Here is a 14,111-nt window from a genome sequence, read left to right on the forward strand (position 1 = left end):
GGAAATCATCTGACTCTGTGTTCTTAGAAGCTGGGTCGTGCCTGAATTGTATCTGACACCTCAGGGATGTGCTCATAAACACCTGGTAGCCAGTACACACCTAAGACACAGGCTCAGATTCTTTTTTTTTTTTTTTTCTTTTTTTTCTTTTTTTTTTTGAGACGGCGTTTCGCTCTTGTTACCCAGGCTGGAGTGCAATGGTGCGATCTCGGCTCACCGCAACATCTGCCTCCTGGGTTCAGGCAATTCTCCTGCCTCAGCCTCCTGAGTAGCTGGGATTACAGGTATGTGCCACCATGCCCAGCTAATTTTTTGTATTTTTAGTAGAGACGGGGTTTCACCATGTTGACCAGGATGGTCTCGATCTCTCGACCTCGTGATACACCCACCTCGGCCTCCCGAAGTGCTGGGATTACAGGCTTGAGCCACCGTGCCCGGCAGGCTCAGATTCTTAATGTATATGAAGGATGGGAGGAATGAGGAAACACTGCCAACCCTCCAAGGTCCCAGGAAAGTGTATATTTAAATGCCATCAACTATTCATAAAGAATGCAGCAGAGTTCTAGTTATTCCCCCGATGGCTTCCCCTTTTTGCTACATTAACAGAATGCCTAGATGAATGATTATACATTTCCAAATCTACCCTGCAGTAGACCAATGGAATGTGAGGGGAAGTGGTGTATGGAACTTTCAGGATGTGTCCTTAAAGAGGGGGGCTGGCCAGGTGCGGTGGCTCACGCCTGTAATCCCAGCAGTTTGGGAGGCTGAGACAGGAGGATCACTTGAGGTCAGGAGTTTGAGACCAGCCTGATCAACACGGTGAAACCTCGTCTCTACTAAAAATTCAAAAATTAGCTGGGTGCGGTGGCACATGCCTGTAATCCCAGCTACTCTGGAGGCAGAGGTTGCAGTGAGCCAAGATCGCACCATTGCACTCCGGCCTAAGCAACAAGAGCAAGACTCTGCATAAAACAAACAAACAAACAAAAAAAAAAAATAGAGGGGCAATTCCCCTTCTCCAGCATTCCCTCCCCTGTCCCCTCTCTCTTATCCTGCTTCTCTAAATGTGGACATGGTGGTATCCTTGGCCAAGAGCACTTCAAGGCATACCCCACAGCCTAGGGATGATGAGACAGTAACTTAGAAGAGGATTAGGTCCCAGATTACCATAGTGAGCACAGCTGCCATACTACCCCTGGACCACCTATTGAGTGAATCAATCAGCCAGGGCCCTGATCATCCCTGAACATCTTTTTTGGATATACCAAAAAAGCAAAAAAATGACCTGACCGCTCTGTAGTCAGCCATGTCTCGGGGTTAAGTTTGCGTGAGTAGCCTTGAGGAGTGAGGTAACATCTCCCAGACAGAAAGCAGGCTTGCTTGCTACTCTATGAAAGTGGTCCAATTTCAGCTGTAATGTGAGTCCACTATGTGCACAGTGTTCACCTGGTTTCCTCTGTGCTGTCTTCATAGGTCTTGGGGCACACGGAGAACTAGACCCAAAATGATGAGTATGCTACTTGTTGTGCAGTGAGTAATAAAATTTTTGTCTCACCCTGCCTGGCCTGTTCTGCAATGTTTAATATTCTAGCCGGGCGCGGTGGCTCAAGCCTGTAATCCCAGCACTTTGGGAGGCCGAGGTGGGTGGATCACGAGGTCAAGAGATCGAGACCATCCTGGTCAACATGGTGAAACCCCGTCTCTACTAAGAATACAAAAAATCAGCTGGGCATGGTGGCGTGTGCCTGTAATCCCAGCTACTCAGGAGGCTGAGGCAGGAGAATTGCCTGAACCCAGGAGGCGGAGGTTGCGGTGAGCCGAGATCGCACCATTGCACTCCAGCCTGGGTAACAAGAGCAAAACTCCGTCTCAAAAAAAAAAAAAAAAAAAATTATATAAATGACATACATGTATCATTTTTTCATTGCTTTCTTTGCCCCACTTAACATTGTAGTTATGAAATTCACGTGTGAGGATCTGTGGAGTCCTAGCACAATCGTTTTCCTGTTTTCTCATCTTCCATTGCATGGATATACCACAATTTGCTTATCTGCTCTTCGACCAAAGAACCTGAAGTTGTTTGTCTCAGACAAGGGCATCTTCTGCCAGCATCCATGAAATAGTAGTAGGATCAAATTCCAGAACCTGACATACCTGCCTCTGACTCCATTCCAGAGATACAGATTTTTACTGTCAGATAGCGTGGGGATGCTAGAGATCATTAGGTACAAAAAGCAGGACTGGAAATAAGGCGAACCTGGTAGGAAACAGAACCAACAGGATGAGAAAAACAAGTCATACTGACATAGTTTTCGTCCAGATTCATCCATGCCTGAAGGTTGTTTTTAGGTGAGAAGTCATCTTGTATCTCTTTTAAACCGAATCCCAAACTGCTATTTTGGATTTCTGTCACAGGCAGCCAGTCCTAATCCTAACTAATCAAACAGTAACTTTTCCAAGTTCTGATTTGGCAAAAAAAAAATCATGCTTATTATATCTTATTGGATATTTATCATTCGAGCTAACCACATACAATCCATTCAAAAGCAAGATATTATAAGAGTGACACGTGCACATTAGTTAGGACCTCTTGAACAGGTGGTGTCACATAGAAATTATGAAGACCACACTAGTTAGGTGCAGTGGCTCACGCCTGTAATCCCAACACATTGGGAGGTGGAGTTGGAAGGATCATTTGAGTCCAGGAGTTCAAGATCAGCCTAGGCAACGTGGTGAAACCCTGTCTCTACAAAAAATAGAAATATTAGCCAGGTGTGGTGGCATACACATTCACAGCTACTTGGCGGGCTGATGCAGAATCGCTTGAGTCCAGGAAGTTGAGGCTGCAGTGAGTCATGACTGAGCCACTGCACTGCAGCCTGGGTGACAGAGCCAGACACTGTCTCAGAAAGCAATAAATAGGAAGAACATACTATGCATGGTTACTAGAGTTAGCAGAGATCAAAGGCACTGTTACTGGATCAGGCTGTCAAAATTTTAAGTGACTTCACATTTGAGTAGGATAATTTTTTTTTTTTTTTTTTTTTTTTTTTTTTTTTTTTGAGACAGAGTCTCACTCAGCCACCCAGGCTGGAGTGCAGTGGTGCAATCTCAGTTCACTGCAACCACTGTCTCTGGGTTCAAATGATTCTCCCATCTCAGCCTCCAGAGTTACTGGGATTATAGGGACGCAGCATCAGGCCTGGCTAATTTTTGTATTTTAGTAGAGATGGGGTTTCACCATGTTGGCTAGGCTGGCTTGAACTCCTGACCTCAGGTGATCTGCCTGCCTCGGCCTCCCAAAGTGCTAGGATTACAGGCATTAGCCACCACGCCTGGCCAAGTAAGATAATTTTTAAAAGCTGCTTGAGTGTTATTTTCCTCCACGAATTAGATTAATCCATGCTTTTAAATATAAGATTCCTATTACAGGGAATGGAGCCCAGATGAAGTTGTAGAGCAAATCCCTGATGTGACTTGTCCCCAAAATTCTTTCTAGCATGTCGGCAGCCCTTGTTTTTTAAGAACATCAGTGTAATTGGAAATATTGAGAAAGGTTCCAATAAGTTTGTATCACTACCACATAAATCAGGAGACCAGCGCAGACACAGATAAAACAGGAATAGATGTGAGGGTATGGCAACACCTGCTACTGAGCCATGTACAAAATGTCAAAAGCTCTTCTGCAAGACATAGGTATTTTGATGTGTCAAAATATTCTAAATGCTTGATTTCTCAACCATAATTCCCTGTGTAGTTATTTCTGATTTCCAACTTCTAACATATTCACAATTCTCTAATGAAATTAGCACCATCACTCTATTTTGGATGCATGTTGTTTTTGCCAGCTCAGCATTCATTCTCACTTTAGGAACAGCATCCAAATTCTCCCTCGGAGAACCACCCATTCCTACTACCAGTCCATCCTGTTGAGTGAGGCTGACACTACCCTACCAAGCACCAGGTAACTGGTTCACAAGGGCACATGAATGATTCAAGCCTGCCCAGTGCTATTCAATACTAGGACTTCTGTTGATACTACTGGGAATAAGAAGCTTGCTTTATACTCAGATTGCTACTGTAGGACAGCCTGGTGATGGTTCCAATTTCACACATCAGCCTCCTGATGTGTAGCTTGGATTATAGGCACACACCACCATGCCCAGCTAATTATTGTATTTTTAGTAGAGATGGGGTTTCACCACGTTGACGAGGCTGGTTGTGAACTCCTGATCTCAAGTCATCCACCTGCCTCGGCCTCCCAAAGTACTGGGATTACAGGCATGAGCCACCCTGCCTGGCCTGTTTTGTAATTTTTAATATTATATTGCCAGGCGCGGTGGCTCACGCCTGTAATCCCAGCACTTTGGGAGGCCGAGGCGGGTGGATCATGAAGTCAACAGATCGAGACCATCCTGGTCAACATGGTGAAACCCCGTCTCTACTCAAAATACAAAAAATTAGCTGGGCGTGGTGGCGCGTGCCTGTAATCCCAGCTACTCAGGAGGCTGAGGCAGGAGAATTGCCTGAACCCGGGAGGCGGAGGTTGCAGTGAGCCGAGATCGCGCCATTGCACTCCAGCGTGGGTAACAAGAGCGAAACTCGGTCTCAAAAATAAATAAATAAATAAATAAAAATAGTATTATATAAATGATATTTATGTATTCTTTTGTCACTGCTTTTTTGCCCCCACCCCCACTTAACATTGTAATTATGAAATTCATGTGTGATGATCTGTGGAGTCCTAGCACAATCACTTTCCTGTTTCCTCATCTTCCATTGCATGGATATACCACGGTTTGCTTATCTGCTCTTCAACTGAAGAACCTGAAGTTTTTTCCACATTTTTGTTATTTTTTTTTTTTTTGAGACGGAGTTTTGCTCTTGTTACCCAGGCTGGAGTGCAATGGCGCGATTTCGGCTCACCGCAACCTCCGCCTCCTGGGTTCAGGCAATTCTCCTGCCTCAGCCTCCTGAGTAGCTGGAATTACAGGCACGCGCCACCATGCCCAGCTAATTTTTTTTTTTTTTTTTTTTTTTTTTTTTTTTTTTTTTGAGACGGAGTTTCGCTCTTGTTACCCAGGCTGGAGTGCAATGGCGCGATCTCGGCTCACCGCAACCTCCGTCTCCTGGGTTCAGGCAATTCTCCTGCCTCAGCCTCCTGAGTAGCTGGGATTACAGGCACGCGCCACCATGCCCAGCTAATTTTTTGTATTTTTAGTAGAGACGGGGTTTCACCATGTTGACCTGGATGGTCTAGATCTCTTGACCTCGTGATCCACCCGCCTCAGCCTCCCAAAGTGCTGGGATTACAGGCTTGAGCCACCGCGCCTGGCTCACATTTTTATTCTTATACGTAATACAGCTGTAAATATTCTTACACACATATGCAGAAGATCATCCAGAGTATATTACAAGGAATGAAAACGCTGGATCTTCATGGGCTATTGCTGGTTCACGTGCAATTTGACTTCATTATATCAACAATTTGTCCTCCAGAGTGGTTTTATCAATTGAGACATCCACCAGCTGTATATAAGAGATGCTTCACATTCTCTCCAGCACTCAACAAATATTTATTAGTGAGCTACTGGTTTGTTATGCTTATTGGTATGCAGTAGTGACAGTTTCCACTCTCTTGGAGCTTCCATTCTCTTGAGACATCCAATAACAAATAAACAAATGAATACATAATACATCTGGAGGTGATTACTGCCTTGTCTCTTTTTTTTTTTTTTTTTTTTTTTTTGAGACAAAGTCTTTCCGTTGCCCAGGCTGGAGTGCAGTGGCGTGATCTCATCTCACTGCAACCTCTGCCTCTTAGGTTCAAGTGATTCTCCTGCCTCAGCCTCTCGAGTAGCTGGAACTACAGGCACCTGCCACCTTGCCCAACTACTTTTTGTATTTTTAGTAGAGATGGGGTTTCATCATGTTGTCCAGGCTGCTCCTGAAATCCTGACAAGTGATCCACCCGCCTCAGCCTCCCAAAGTGCTGTGATTACAGGTGTGAGTCACCATGCCTGGCTGAGTGCTTTGTTTCTAGGTTTTGTGGGTACAAAGGACTAGCTCTTCCTCCTGGGCCCTTTTTTATTTACAGTAAGTGAATGCAATGCCCTCATGAGCCCAACATGACCTAATTCAACGAACCCATCTTTTTAAACGTGTAATTACCTTAAAATTCGAAGATGAACATTTTACATTGCTGTAATGTGCTAAAATATACAGTGTTTTGGAATCCAAGTTCTCAGATGACCATAATACCAGGTAGTATATGAGGAAGTGGCGAAGTGCTCCCATCTTCGCAGTCACGCCACCCAGAATCAAATTTTGGTTTCCTGCCTTATCAACCCTGTGACCTTGAACTCTGAACTTCACCTCTCTTAGTTTTCTTTTCTTTTTTTTTTTTTTTGAGACGGAGTCTCACTCTGTCACCCAGGCTGGAGTGCAGAGGCATAATATCGGCTCACTGCAACCTCCACCTCCTGGGTTCAAGCGGTTCTCCTGCCTCAGCCTCCTGAGTAGCTGGGATTACAGGCACGCGTCACCACGCCCAGCTAATTTTTGTATTTTTAGTAGAGATGGGGTTCCACCATGTTAGTCAGGCTGGTCTGGAACTCCTGACTTCCTGACCCGCCCGTCTCGCCTCCCAAAGTGCTGGGATTACAGGCGTGAGCCACCGAGCCCGGCCAACCTCTCTTAGTTTTCACATCAGATAAAAGTACCTGACTCATAGGGGTGCTTATCATGGTGTCCGGTACATTTTACTACCAGCCAATTAATAATTAAATAAGCCAACCATGTGACATTATTCCTCTTTTACAGATGAGGAAATTGAGGTTCTGAGTGGTTGAACAAATTGTCCAGCCAGTAAGTGCTAGCATCTCCTGAACCCAGGTCTTCTGATACCAGGGCCAATTCTCCACTACAACATTGCTTGTATATATGAATGTATCAGTATTCATCCAACAATTATTTATTGAACATCTACTATATGACAGTTACTTGATGCTAGGAAATTCTAAAATATTCCTAATAGAGCTGGTCATCTTTGAGCAACCCTGACATTACACATATCCTGAGGCCAGTCCCAGCACTCTGTTTCATTCAGCATTGGATGGTAATGAAGTGTGAAGATTTTATTGGCATTTTTATGGGGGATGGAGATAAGGATTGTATCAGATTAGACTGTAAACTCCTTGAAGGCAAAGACCAACTTACTTATCAGTGTATAACCATTACTTAGCACAGCACCTAGCACATACTCATTGAATATTTGATGAATAAGCAACACGTCATGCAATCAAATTTAATCCATCTTCCTAAATAACTTCTCACATGCCCCCCATAATGCCTTCCCCAACAAGTGCTCCAAAATCATAGATGAAATTTAGTTGAATTAAACTGTGAAATCTGGACACAGTGGCTAACACCTGTAATCCCAGCACTTTGGGAGGCCAAAGGAGGTCTGGAGTTTGAGACCAGCCTGGCAAACATGGCAAAACCCGTAACTATTAAAAATACAAAAATTAGCTGGGCTTGATGCTGCACACCTGTAGTCCCAGCTACTTGGGAGGCTGAGGCAGGAGATAGCCTGAACCCAGGAAGCACAGGTTACAGTGAGCCAGGATGGCAGTCTGGGTGACAGAGAAAGACTCCATCTTAAAACAACAACAAAAAATTAAACTGTGAAGAATTCTACCTCTTGTAAACTTGATGAGATTCTCTGAGGTATTCCTAGATTCCAGTATAGGTAATTTTTATCTGGAATCAAGTACAGTGAGTTTGGGTTGCAAAAATGTGTAAGTCAGGCTGGGTGTGGTGACTCATGTCTGTAATCCCAGCATTTGGGGAGGCTGAGGCAGGAGGAAGGCTTGAAGCCAGGAGTTTGTAACTAACCTGAGCAACATAGCAAGACCCCATCTCTAAAAAGTTTTTTTTAAATTAGGTGGATGTGGTGGTGCCTACCCATGGTCCCAGTTACTTGGGAGGCTAAGGCAAGAGGATTACTTGAGCCCAGGAAGTCGAGGCTGCAGTGAGCCATGTTTGTGCTACTGCACTCCAGCCTGGGTGACAGAGCAAGGCCCTGTTTCAAAAAATAAATTAAGTAAATAAAATAAATTAAAAATATGGTAAGTCTGGCCAGACATGGTGATTCATGCCTGTAATCCCAGCACTTTGGGAGGCTGAGGCAAGCAGATCACCTGAGGTCAGGAGTTCAAGACCAGCCTGGCCAACATGGCGAAACCCCATCTCTACTAAAAACACAAAAATTAGCTGGGCATGATGGCACATGCCTGTAGTTCCAGCTACTTGAGAGGCTGAGGTTTGAACCTGAAAGGTGGAGGTTGTAGTGAGCCAAGATTGTGCCACTACACTCTAGCCTGGGCAACAGAGTAAGACTCTGTCTCAAAAAAAAAAAAAAAAGTGCATATATATATATATATATATATACACACACACACACATACATATAAAGTGGGTATATATATACAAATATATATATAAACCTTCACCTCCTAAGTTCAAGTGATTCTTCTGTCTCAGTCTCCCAAGTAGCTGGGATTACAGGCACATACCACCACACCTGGCTAATTTTTGTATTTTTAGTAGAGACAGGGTTTCACCATATTGGTCAGGCTGGTCTTGAACACCTGATCTCAGGTGATCCACCTGCCTCTGCCTCCCAAAGCGCTGGGATTATAGGCGTGAGTTCCTTCGCCCGGCCCTCTTTAAATCATGGTACAGATTTCATGGTACATTTCATCCAGAATTAGAAATTCCAGGGGTGGGCCTGGGAATATGCATTTTAAATGTCCTCAGATAATTCTGAGACACAATCAAGTTAGACAATTATTTAATCGAGATTTAAAGAGAGACATCATGATACATTTCATTTTCTACCAAATGGAATAACAAGACCTCCCCAGAGACATTTAGCATTGGGCATGCAAATGCATTTATTTCTTTCTGTAACAGCATGTGCTTGGCAGAACACTGAGAACTGGAGGTTGAGAAAAAAAAATGTGGTCTTCCTGCTCACAGAAGAGATTCTAAGACATCCTTGCTAACGCAGCATTGCCAAAGGGTTGTGTATGAATCAACCACAAAGTTAAGTGGCTGATGAAACTCTGAGTTTATGAGAATTTCTGATGAAGCAGCACATGAGTGTGTATTGGTTATTGTATGAGTGTGGTGAAGTCTATAATTTGACTTGTTTGGGTCTTTTTATTATTATATGTTGAGCTTCACTGAAGCCTGTTGCAAGCTTTTTTTTTTCTTTCCTCTGCTATCAGAATTCTTCTGCTTCATGATGGAGAATTGAGGCTTTATGACAAGAATGCTAAATATTCCTTAAATTACAGACAGAAGAGGCTGAAAGATAGTTATGATGTTTTATTAGCATCTGATTCCAGGCACATGATCCCAATTCTCCTAATTTCCTAATCAAAGATGCATTTCTGCACTCACCACAGTCTAGTTGTATATCCTCTGAAGTACCCAGGAACCAACCTAAGAGCAGTATCAAGGAAAGATAGATGATTATGCAGATGGCTTGAGTAAAGCTTGTCTTTAGGCTCCAAGCCCCCTCCCACTTACTAGACTCAGTACTCCTCTATAGTTGCCAGACTTAGCGAGGAAATACATAGGTGCCTCTATGTTATCTCATTAAGGCCCTTAACAGCGTTATCTTAATCCTTCTGCCGTCAGAGCCTATTTATTTGGGGGTGGGGGGGAGGAATTTCAGATTAGTCACCAGACCTTGGAGCAGTATTTCTCTAAATCTGGTCCCAGTAATCTGCAGAAGAATAACTTGCGGAATATGAAAAATGTAGATTCCTGAGTTTCACCCTAGACTTTCAGAATTAGAAATTCCAGGGGTGGGCCTGGGAATATGCATTTTAAATGTCCTCAGATAATTCTGAGACACAATCAAGCAAGACAATTATTTAATGACCTTAGTGTCTCTCCTCTCCAACTGTACCTACTTAAAAACTCCATCCTACTTGTAGAAAAGGAGATAGCAAAGGTTCAGTACCTGGCATTTACAAGGATCTCAATAAATATTTGTTTCCCAAATCCCTCTTTCCCCACACCGCCCCCCACCCCCACCCCTCCGAGACAGAGTCTGGCACTGTAGCCCGGGCTGAAGTGCAGTGGTGCCATCTCGGCTCACTGTAACCTCCCCCTCCCAGGTTCAAGCGATTCTCTTTGCCTCAGCCTCCCAGGTAGCTGGGATTGCAGGCGCCCGCCACCAGGCCCGGCTAATTTTTTTTGTATTTTTAGCAGAGACAGGGTTTCACCATGTTGGCCAGGCTGGTCTCGAACTCCGACCTCAGGTGATCCACCTGCTTCAGCATTCCAAAGTGCTGGGATTACAGGCGTGAGCCACCGTGCCCGGCCTCCCTGAATCCCATATTAAAGGAATTGTGGCCTTCAGGAATCAGAAGACACCCGAGGTCCCTTCCCAGTCCCCGTAAGTAAAGAGAGTCTGGGCTGTCTCTAATCACCTCCGCACACGGAGGGTCTAATCCATCTACCTGACCCTGTCTGGGCCAAGCTCTTTGAGAGTGGCACAATGGCTGTCAGGAGAGCCTTCTGGGCAGTGACTCCAGCGGAACCATGTCCAGGACTTCATCCGTGGGACAAAAAGAATGGAAACAGCCACCAACATGAATGACCAGCTCACTGTATGTTGAGGTGAGGGGAGATGGAGGTACAACACTGTTAACTCAGGATTTGAGTTTAGAAAGACTACAGGCCCCAAAATGCAATTTCACCTCCCAAAAACTACCATTCCCAACATGCAATGCAACCTGGGAGAGCCAAGGAAAAAAACCTTGCAAGCCTGGCTGCAAAGTTTGCCCCTCTTGTTACCCTCGGGCAAAGGAATGATTTCGAAAGGCCCAAGGGCTATTTTTTGCAGGAGCGGTCACTCCCTAAATCCAGGCAAGGAAAGGGAGGAGTCGGAGCCGAGTCACGCCCCTGTCCCTGTAAACTCAGGTCGCCCCTGGCTTAACGCGCGCTGGAGTCTGAAGAGCGGGCAGTAGCCGCACACCCCAAACTTTCCTCATGGTTTCGGTTACCAGAGCTGTGTTTGGAGAGCTGCCCTTGGGAGGAGGGACAGTGGAGAAGTTCCGGCTGCAGTCTGACCTCCTGAGAGTGGACATCATCTCCTGGGGCTGCACAATCACAGCCCTAGAGTTCAAAGACAGGCAGGGGAGAGCCTCAGACGTGGTGCTTGGCTTCGCCGACTTGGAAGGTGGGTTGAACTCTGCCCCGGGCTGCGAGCCGGCCCCGGGCTGCAAACCTCCCGGATCGATTGGGCCACTTGCAATGCGAGGGGCTGAGGGAGAAGTGGCCGTCTAACTTGGGAGCGCGTGCATCATGCTAACAGAGGGCTGTGTTTCCGACGTTTGGGAAAAACCGTAATGGATGGGAAAAGCTATGGGAGTTGGCCTCTGGTTATCCGTTCAGGCTTTGCCCCAATTAATGTAAAAAGTCAGCTGATGGTAAGATACACTTCAGCGATCCTGGAGCAACCGCTGAACTACCTGACCTTTGAACTGCCTGACTCATTGAGAAGGCTGGAGAGGAAAGAGCAGGCAAGAGGGGGTGTGCCTCCCAGTTCTTCCCTTGTGCCCCTTCTGAAGAAGGAAGTTCAAAGACTTGCCTCTTCTACTTCCTTCTTCCTTGATCAGATTCTCTTTGAGGCCTGGTAATCTCAGAAATGCTCCAGTAAGATCCGTGGTTACCTAGTATACCAGCTACCCAATAACCATTTAGGGAACAAAACAGAGAAGACCAACTCAAGTGTCTATAGAGATCAGATCTCCTACCAACTAGAATGGTCTTTTATCCCAGAAACCATAGGCAATTAGAATTAGGCATTAATTCATACATTTGAAAACTATTAATTCAATGACCTCATCTAACAGGACAGACAAGGTCCCCATTCTTGGGGTTTGCCTGGGGAGATAGACTTTAACCCAATAATTGCATAAATAAATAATGATAATTGCAGCTTGATTGCAACAAAGGAAAATGTGCCTCATGCTCTCTTAGCATTATGGTGTAACTAGACAGAAAATGAGGTGTTAAATAAAGCTGGCAAAGGGAAACTGAGAATTAATACCTCTGCTCAGTGGTTGGGTGTAGACAAATTCTGCTGGAGAGGAGGTTTGAGGTTTTCCTTTTGGTGTGTCATTCTGTCTGTTTGGTTTTTTTTTTTTTTTTTTTTTGAGACGCAGTTTCGCTCTTGTTACCCAGGCTGGAGTGCACTGGCGCGATCTTGGCTCACTGCAACCTCCGCCTCCTGGGTTCAGGCAATTCTCCTGCCTCAGCCTCCCGAGTAGCTGGGACTACAGGCACTTGCCACCATGCCCAGCTAATTTTTGTATTTTTAGTAGAGACGGGGTTTCACCATGTTGACCAGGATGGTCTCGATCTCTTGACCTTGTGATCCACCTGCCTCGGCCTCCCAAAGTGCTGGGATTACAGGCCTGAGCCACGGCGCCCGGACTGTTTGGTCTTTAGATACAAAACTTGGCTCATGGTTTGGGGTTCAACAGAACTCTGAGTTTTGTTTTTTCCCCTTAGAAGTCTGAAATTTGTTCTTTTTTCTTTTTTTTTCTGAGACAAAGTCTCACTCTGTTGCCAGGCTGGAGTGCCGTGGCATGATCTTGGCTCACTGCAACCTCCACCTCCCAGGTTCAAGCAATTCTCCTGCCTCAACCTCCCTAGTAACTGGGACTACAGGCATGCACCACCACACCCAGCTAGATTTTTGTATTTAGTAGAGATGGGGTTTCACCATGTTGGCCAGAATGGTCTTAACTCCTGACCTTGTGATCCGCCTTGTGTTAGTCTCCCAAAGTGCTGGGATTACATATGTGAGCCACTGCACCTGGCCTTTTTTTTTTTTTTTTTTTTTAAAGTGCAGTGGTGCATTCTTGGCTCACTGCAACCTCTGCCTCCTGGGTTCGAGTGATTCTGTTGCCTCAGCCTCCTGACTAGTTGGGATTACAGGCACGTGCCACCAGGCCCAGCTAATTTTTTTGTGTTTTTAGTAAAGACAGGGTTTCACCATGTTGGCCGAGCTGGTCTCCAACTCCTTGATTTCAGGTGATCTGCCTGGCTTGGCCTCCCAAAGTGCTAGGATTCCAAGCATGAGCCACTGTGCCTGGCCTGTTCTCTGCTTATTTAACAACATTTATTATAAGTATATTCCTGAGCATCCTATTCTTGGCTTATAATTGTCTTTTTTTTTTTTTTTTTGAGACAGAGTTTCCCTCTTGTTACCCAGGCTGGAGTGCAATGGCGCGATCTCGGCTCACCGCAACCTCCGCCTCCCGGATTCAGGCAATTCTCCTGCCTCAGCCTCCTGAGTAGCTGGAATTACAGGCACGCGTCACCATGCCCAGCTAATTTTTTGTATTTTTAGTAGAGACGGGGTTTCACCATGTTGACCAGGATGGTCTCGATCTCTTGAGTTGGTGATCCACCCGCCTCGGCCTCCCAAAGTGCTGGGATTACAGGCGTGAGCCACCGCGCCCGGCCTATAATTGTCTTTATCTGCTTTGGTGCCTCTACAGCTTAACTTGGAGGAAGAGGAGGCAGCCTTCTTTCCACAGCAGAAGGTTGTTGATAACTTATGTGAGTCTGTTGCAGGACACTTACTGGTAGGAAGGTGTAGGGAGGTGGGGGAAATAAGCTCCACCTCCCCTTCCTTTCTACCTCCCCCAAAACTTCTAGGGAAGACATCTTCAGAGTCAGAAGGCAAGAGGGCTGGCAAGTGACAAAAGAGGATCCTTTGGAATCATTTCGCTGAGTCCTCTCTCTTCTAGTAGCATAACCGTTGTCTAGGCTGACACAGAATTGCAAAGACATTACTTGACTCATGCAAAGTCACTCCACTGAGTCAAACAAGTATTGGATTTCTGGCCTAGAATTCCAGAGCTAGTTAAAGTAATTGGAGATGGGCCATCCTCTCATTTCTCCATCAGCCAGGATGTTGGTGTTGAGGTTGAATAAATACCTATTGAGGACTTGAGGACAATAACTACCATGGCATCTGGTGCCTTTTTTTTTTTTTTTTTTTTTTTTTGAGACAG

The 14,111-nt window shown here is 45.3% G+C and overlaps 1 protein-coding gene across 1 annotated transcript in view; it reads left to right on the top strand.

Annotated features, from left to right (window-relative positions):
- The first annotated feature begins 10,833 nt into the window (after positions 1 to 10,833).
- The window catches only part of GALM (galactose mutarotase), a 77,819-nt gene continuing 74,541 nt past the window's right edge, over positions 10,834 to 14,111 (top strand). The window contains exon 1 of the mRNA XM_003926794.4: positions 10,834 to 11,260. Coding sequence (XP_003926843.1) covers positions 11,071 to 11,260 — 190 coding nt within the window. The 5' untranslated portion in view covers positions 10,834 to 11,070. The remainder of the gene's footprint in view (positions 11,261 to 14,111) is intronic.

Source organism: Saimiri boliviensis, chromosome 1 (genome assembly GCF_048565385.1).
Source record: "Saimiri boliviensis isolate mSaiBol1 chromosome 1, mSaiBol1.pri, whole genome shotgun sequence".
Taxonomy (NCBI): Eukaryota; Metazoa; Chordata; class Mammalia; order Primates; family Cebidae; genus Saimiri; species Saimiri boliviensis.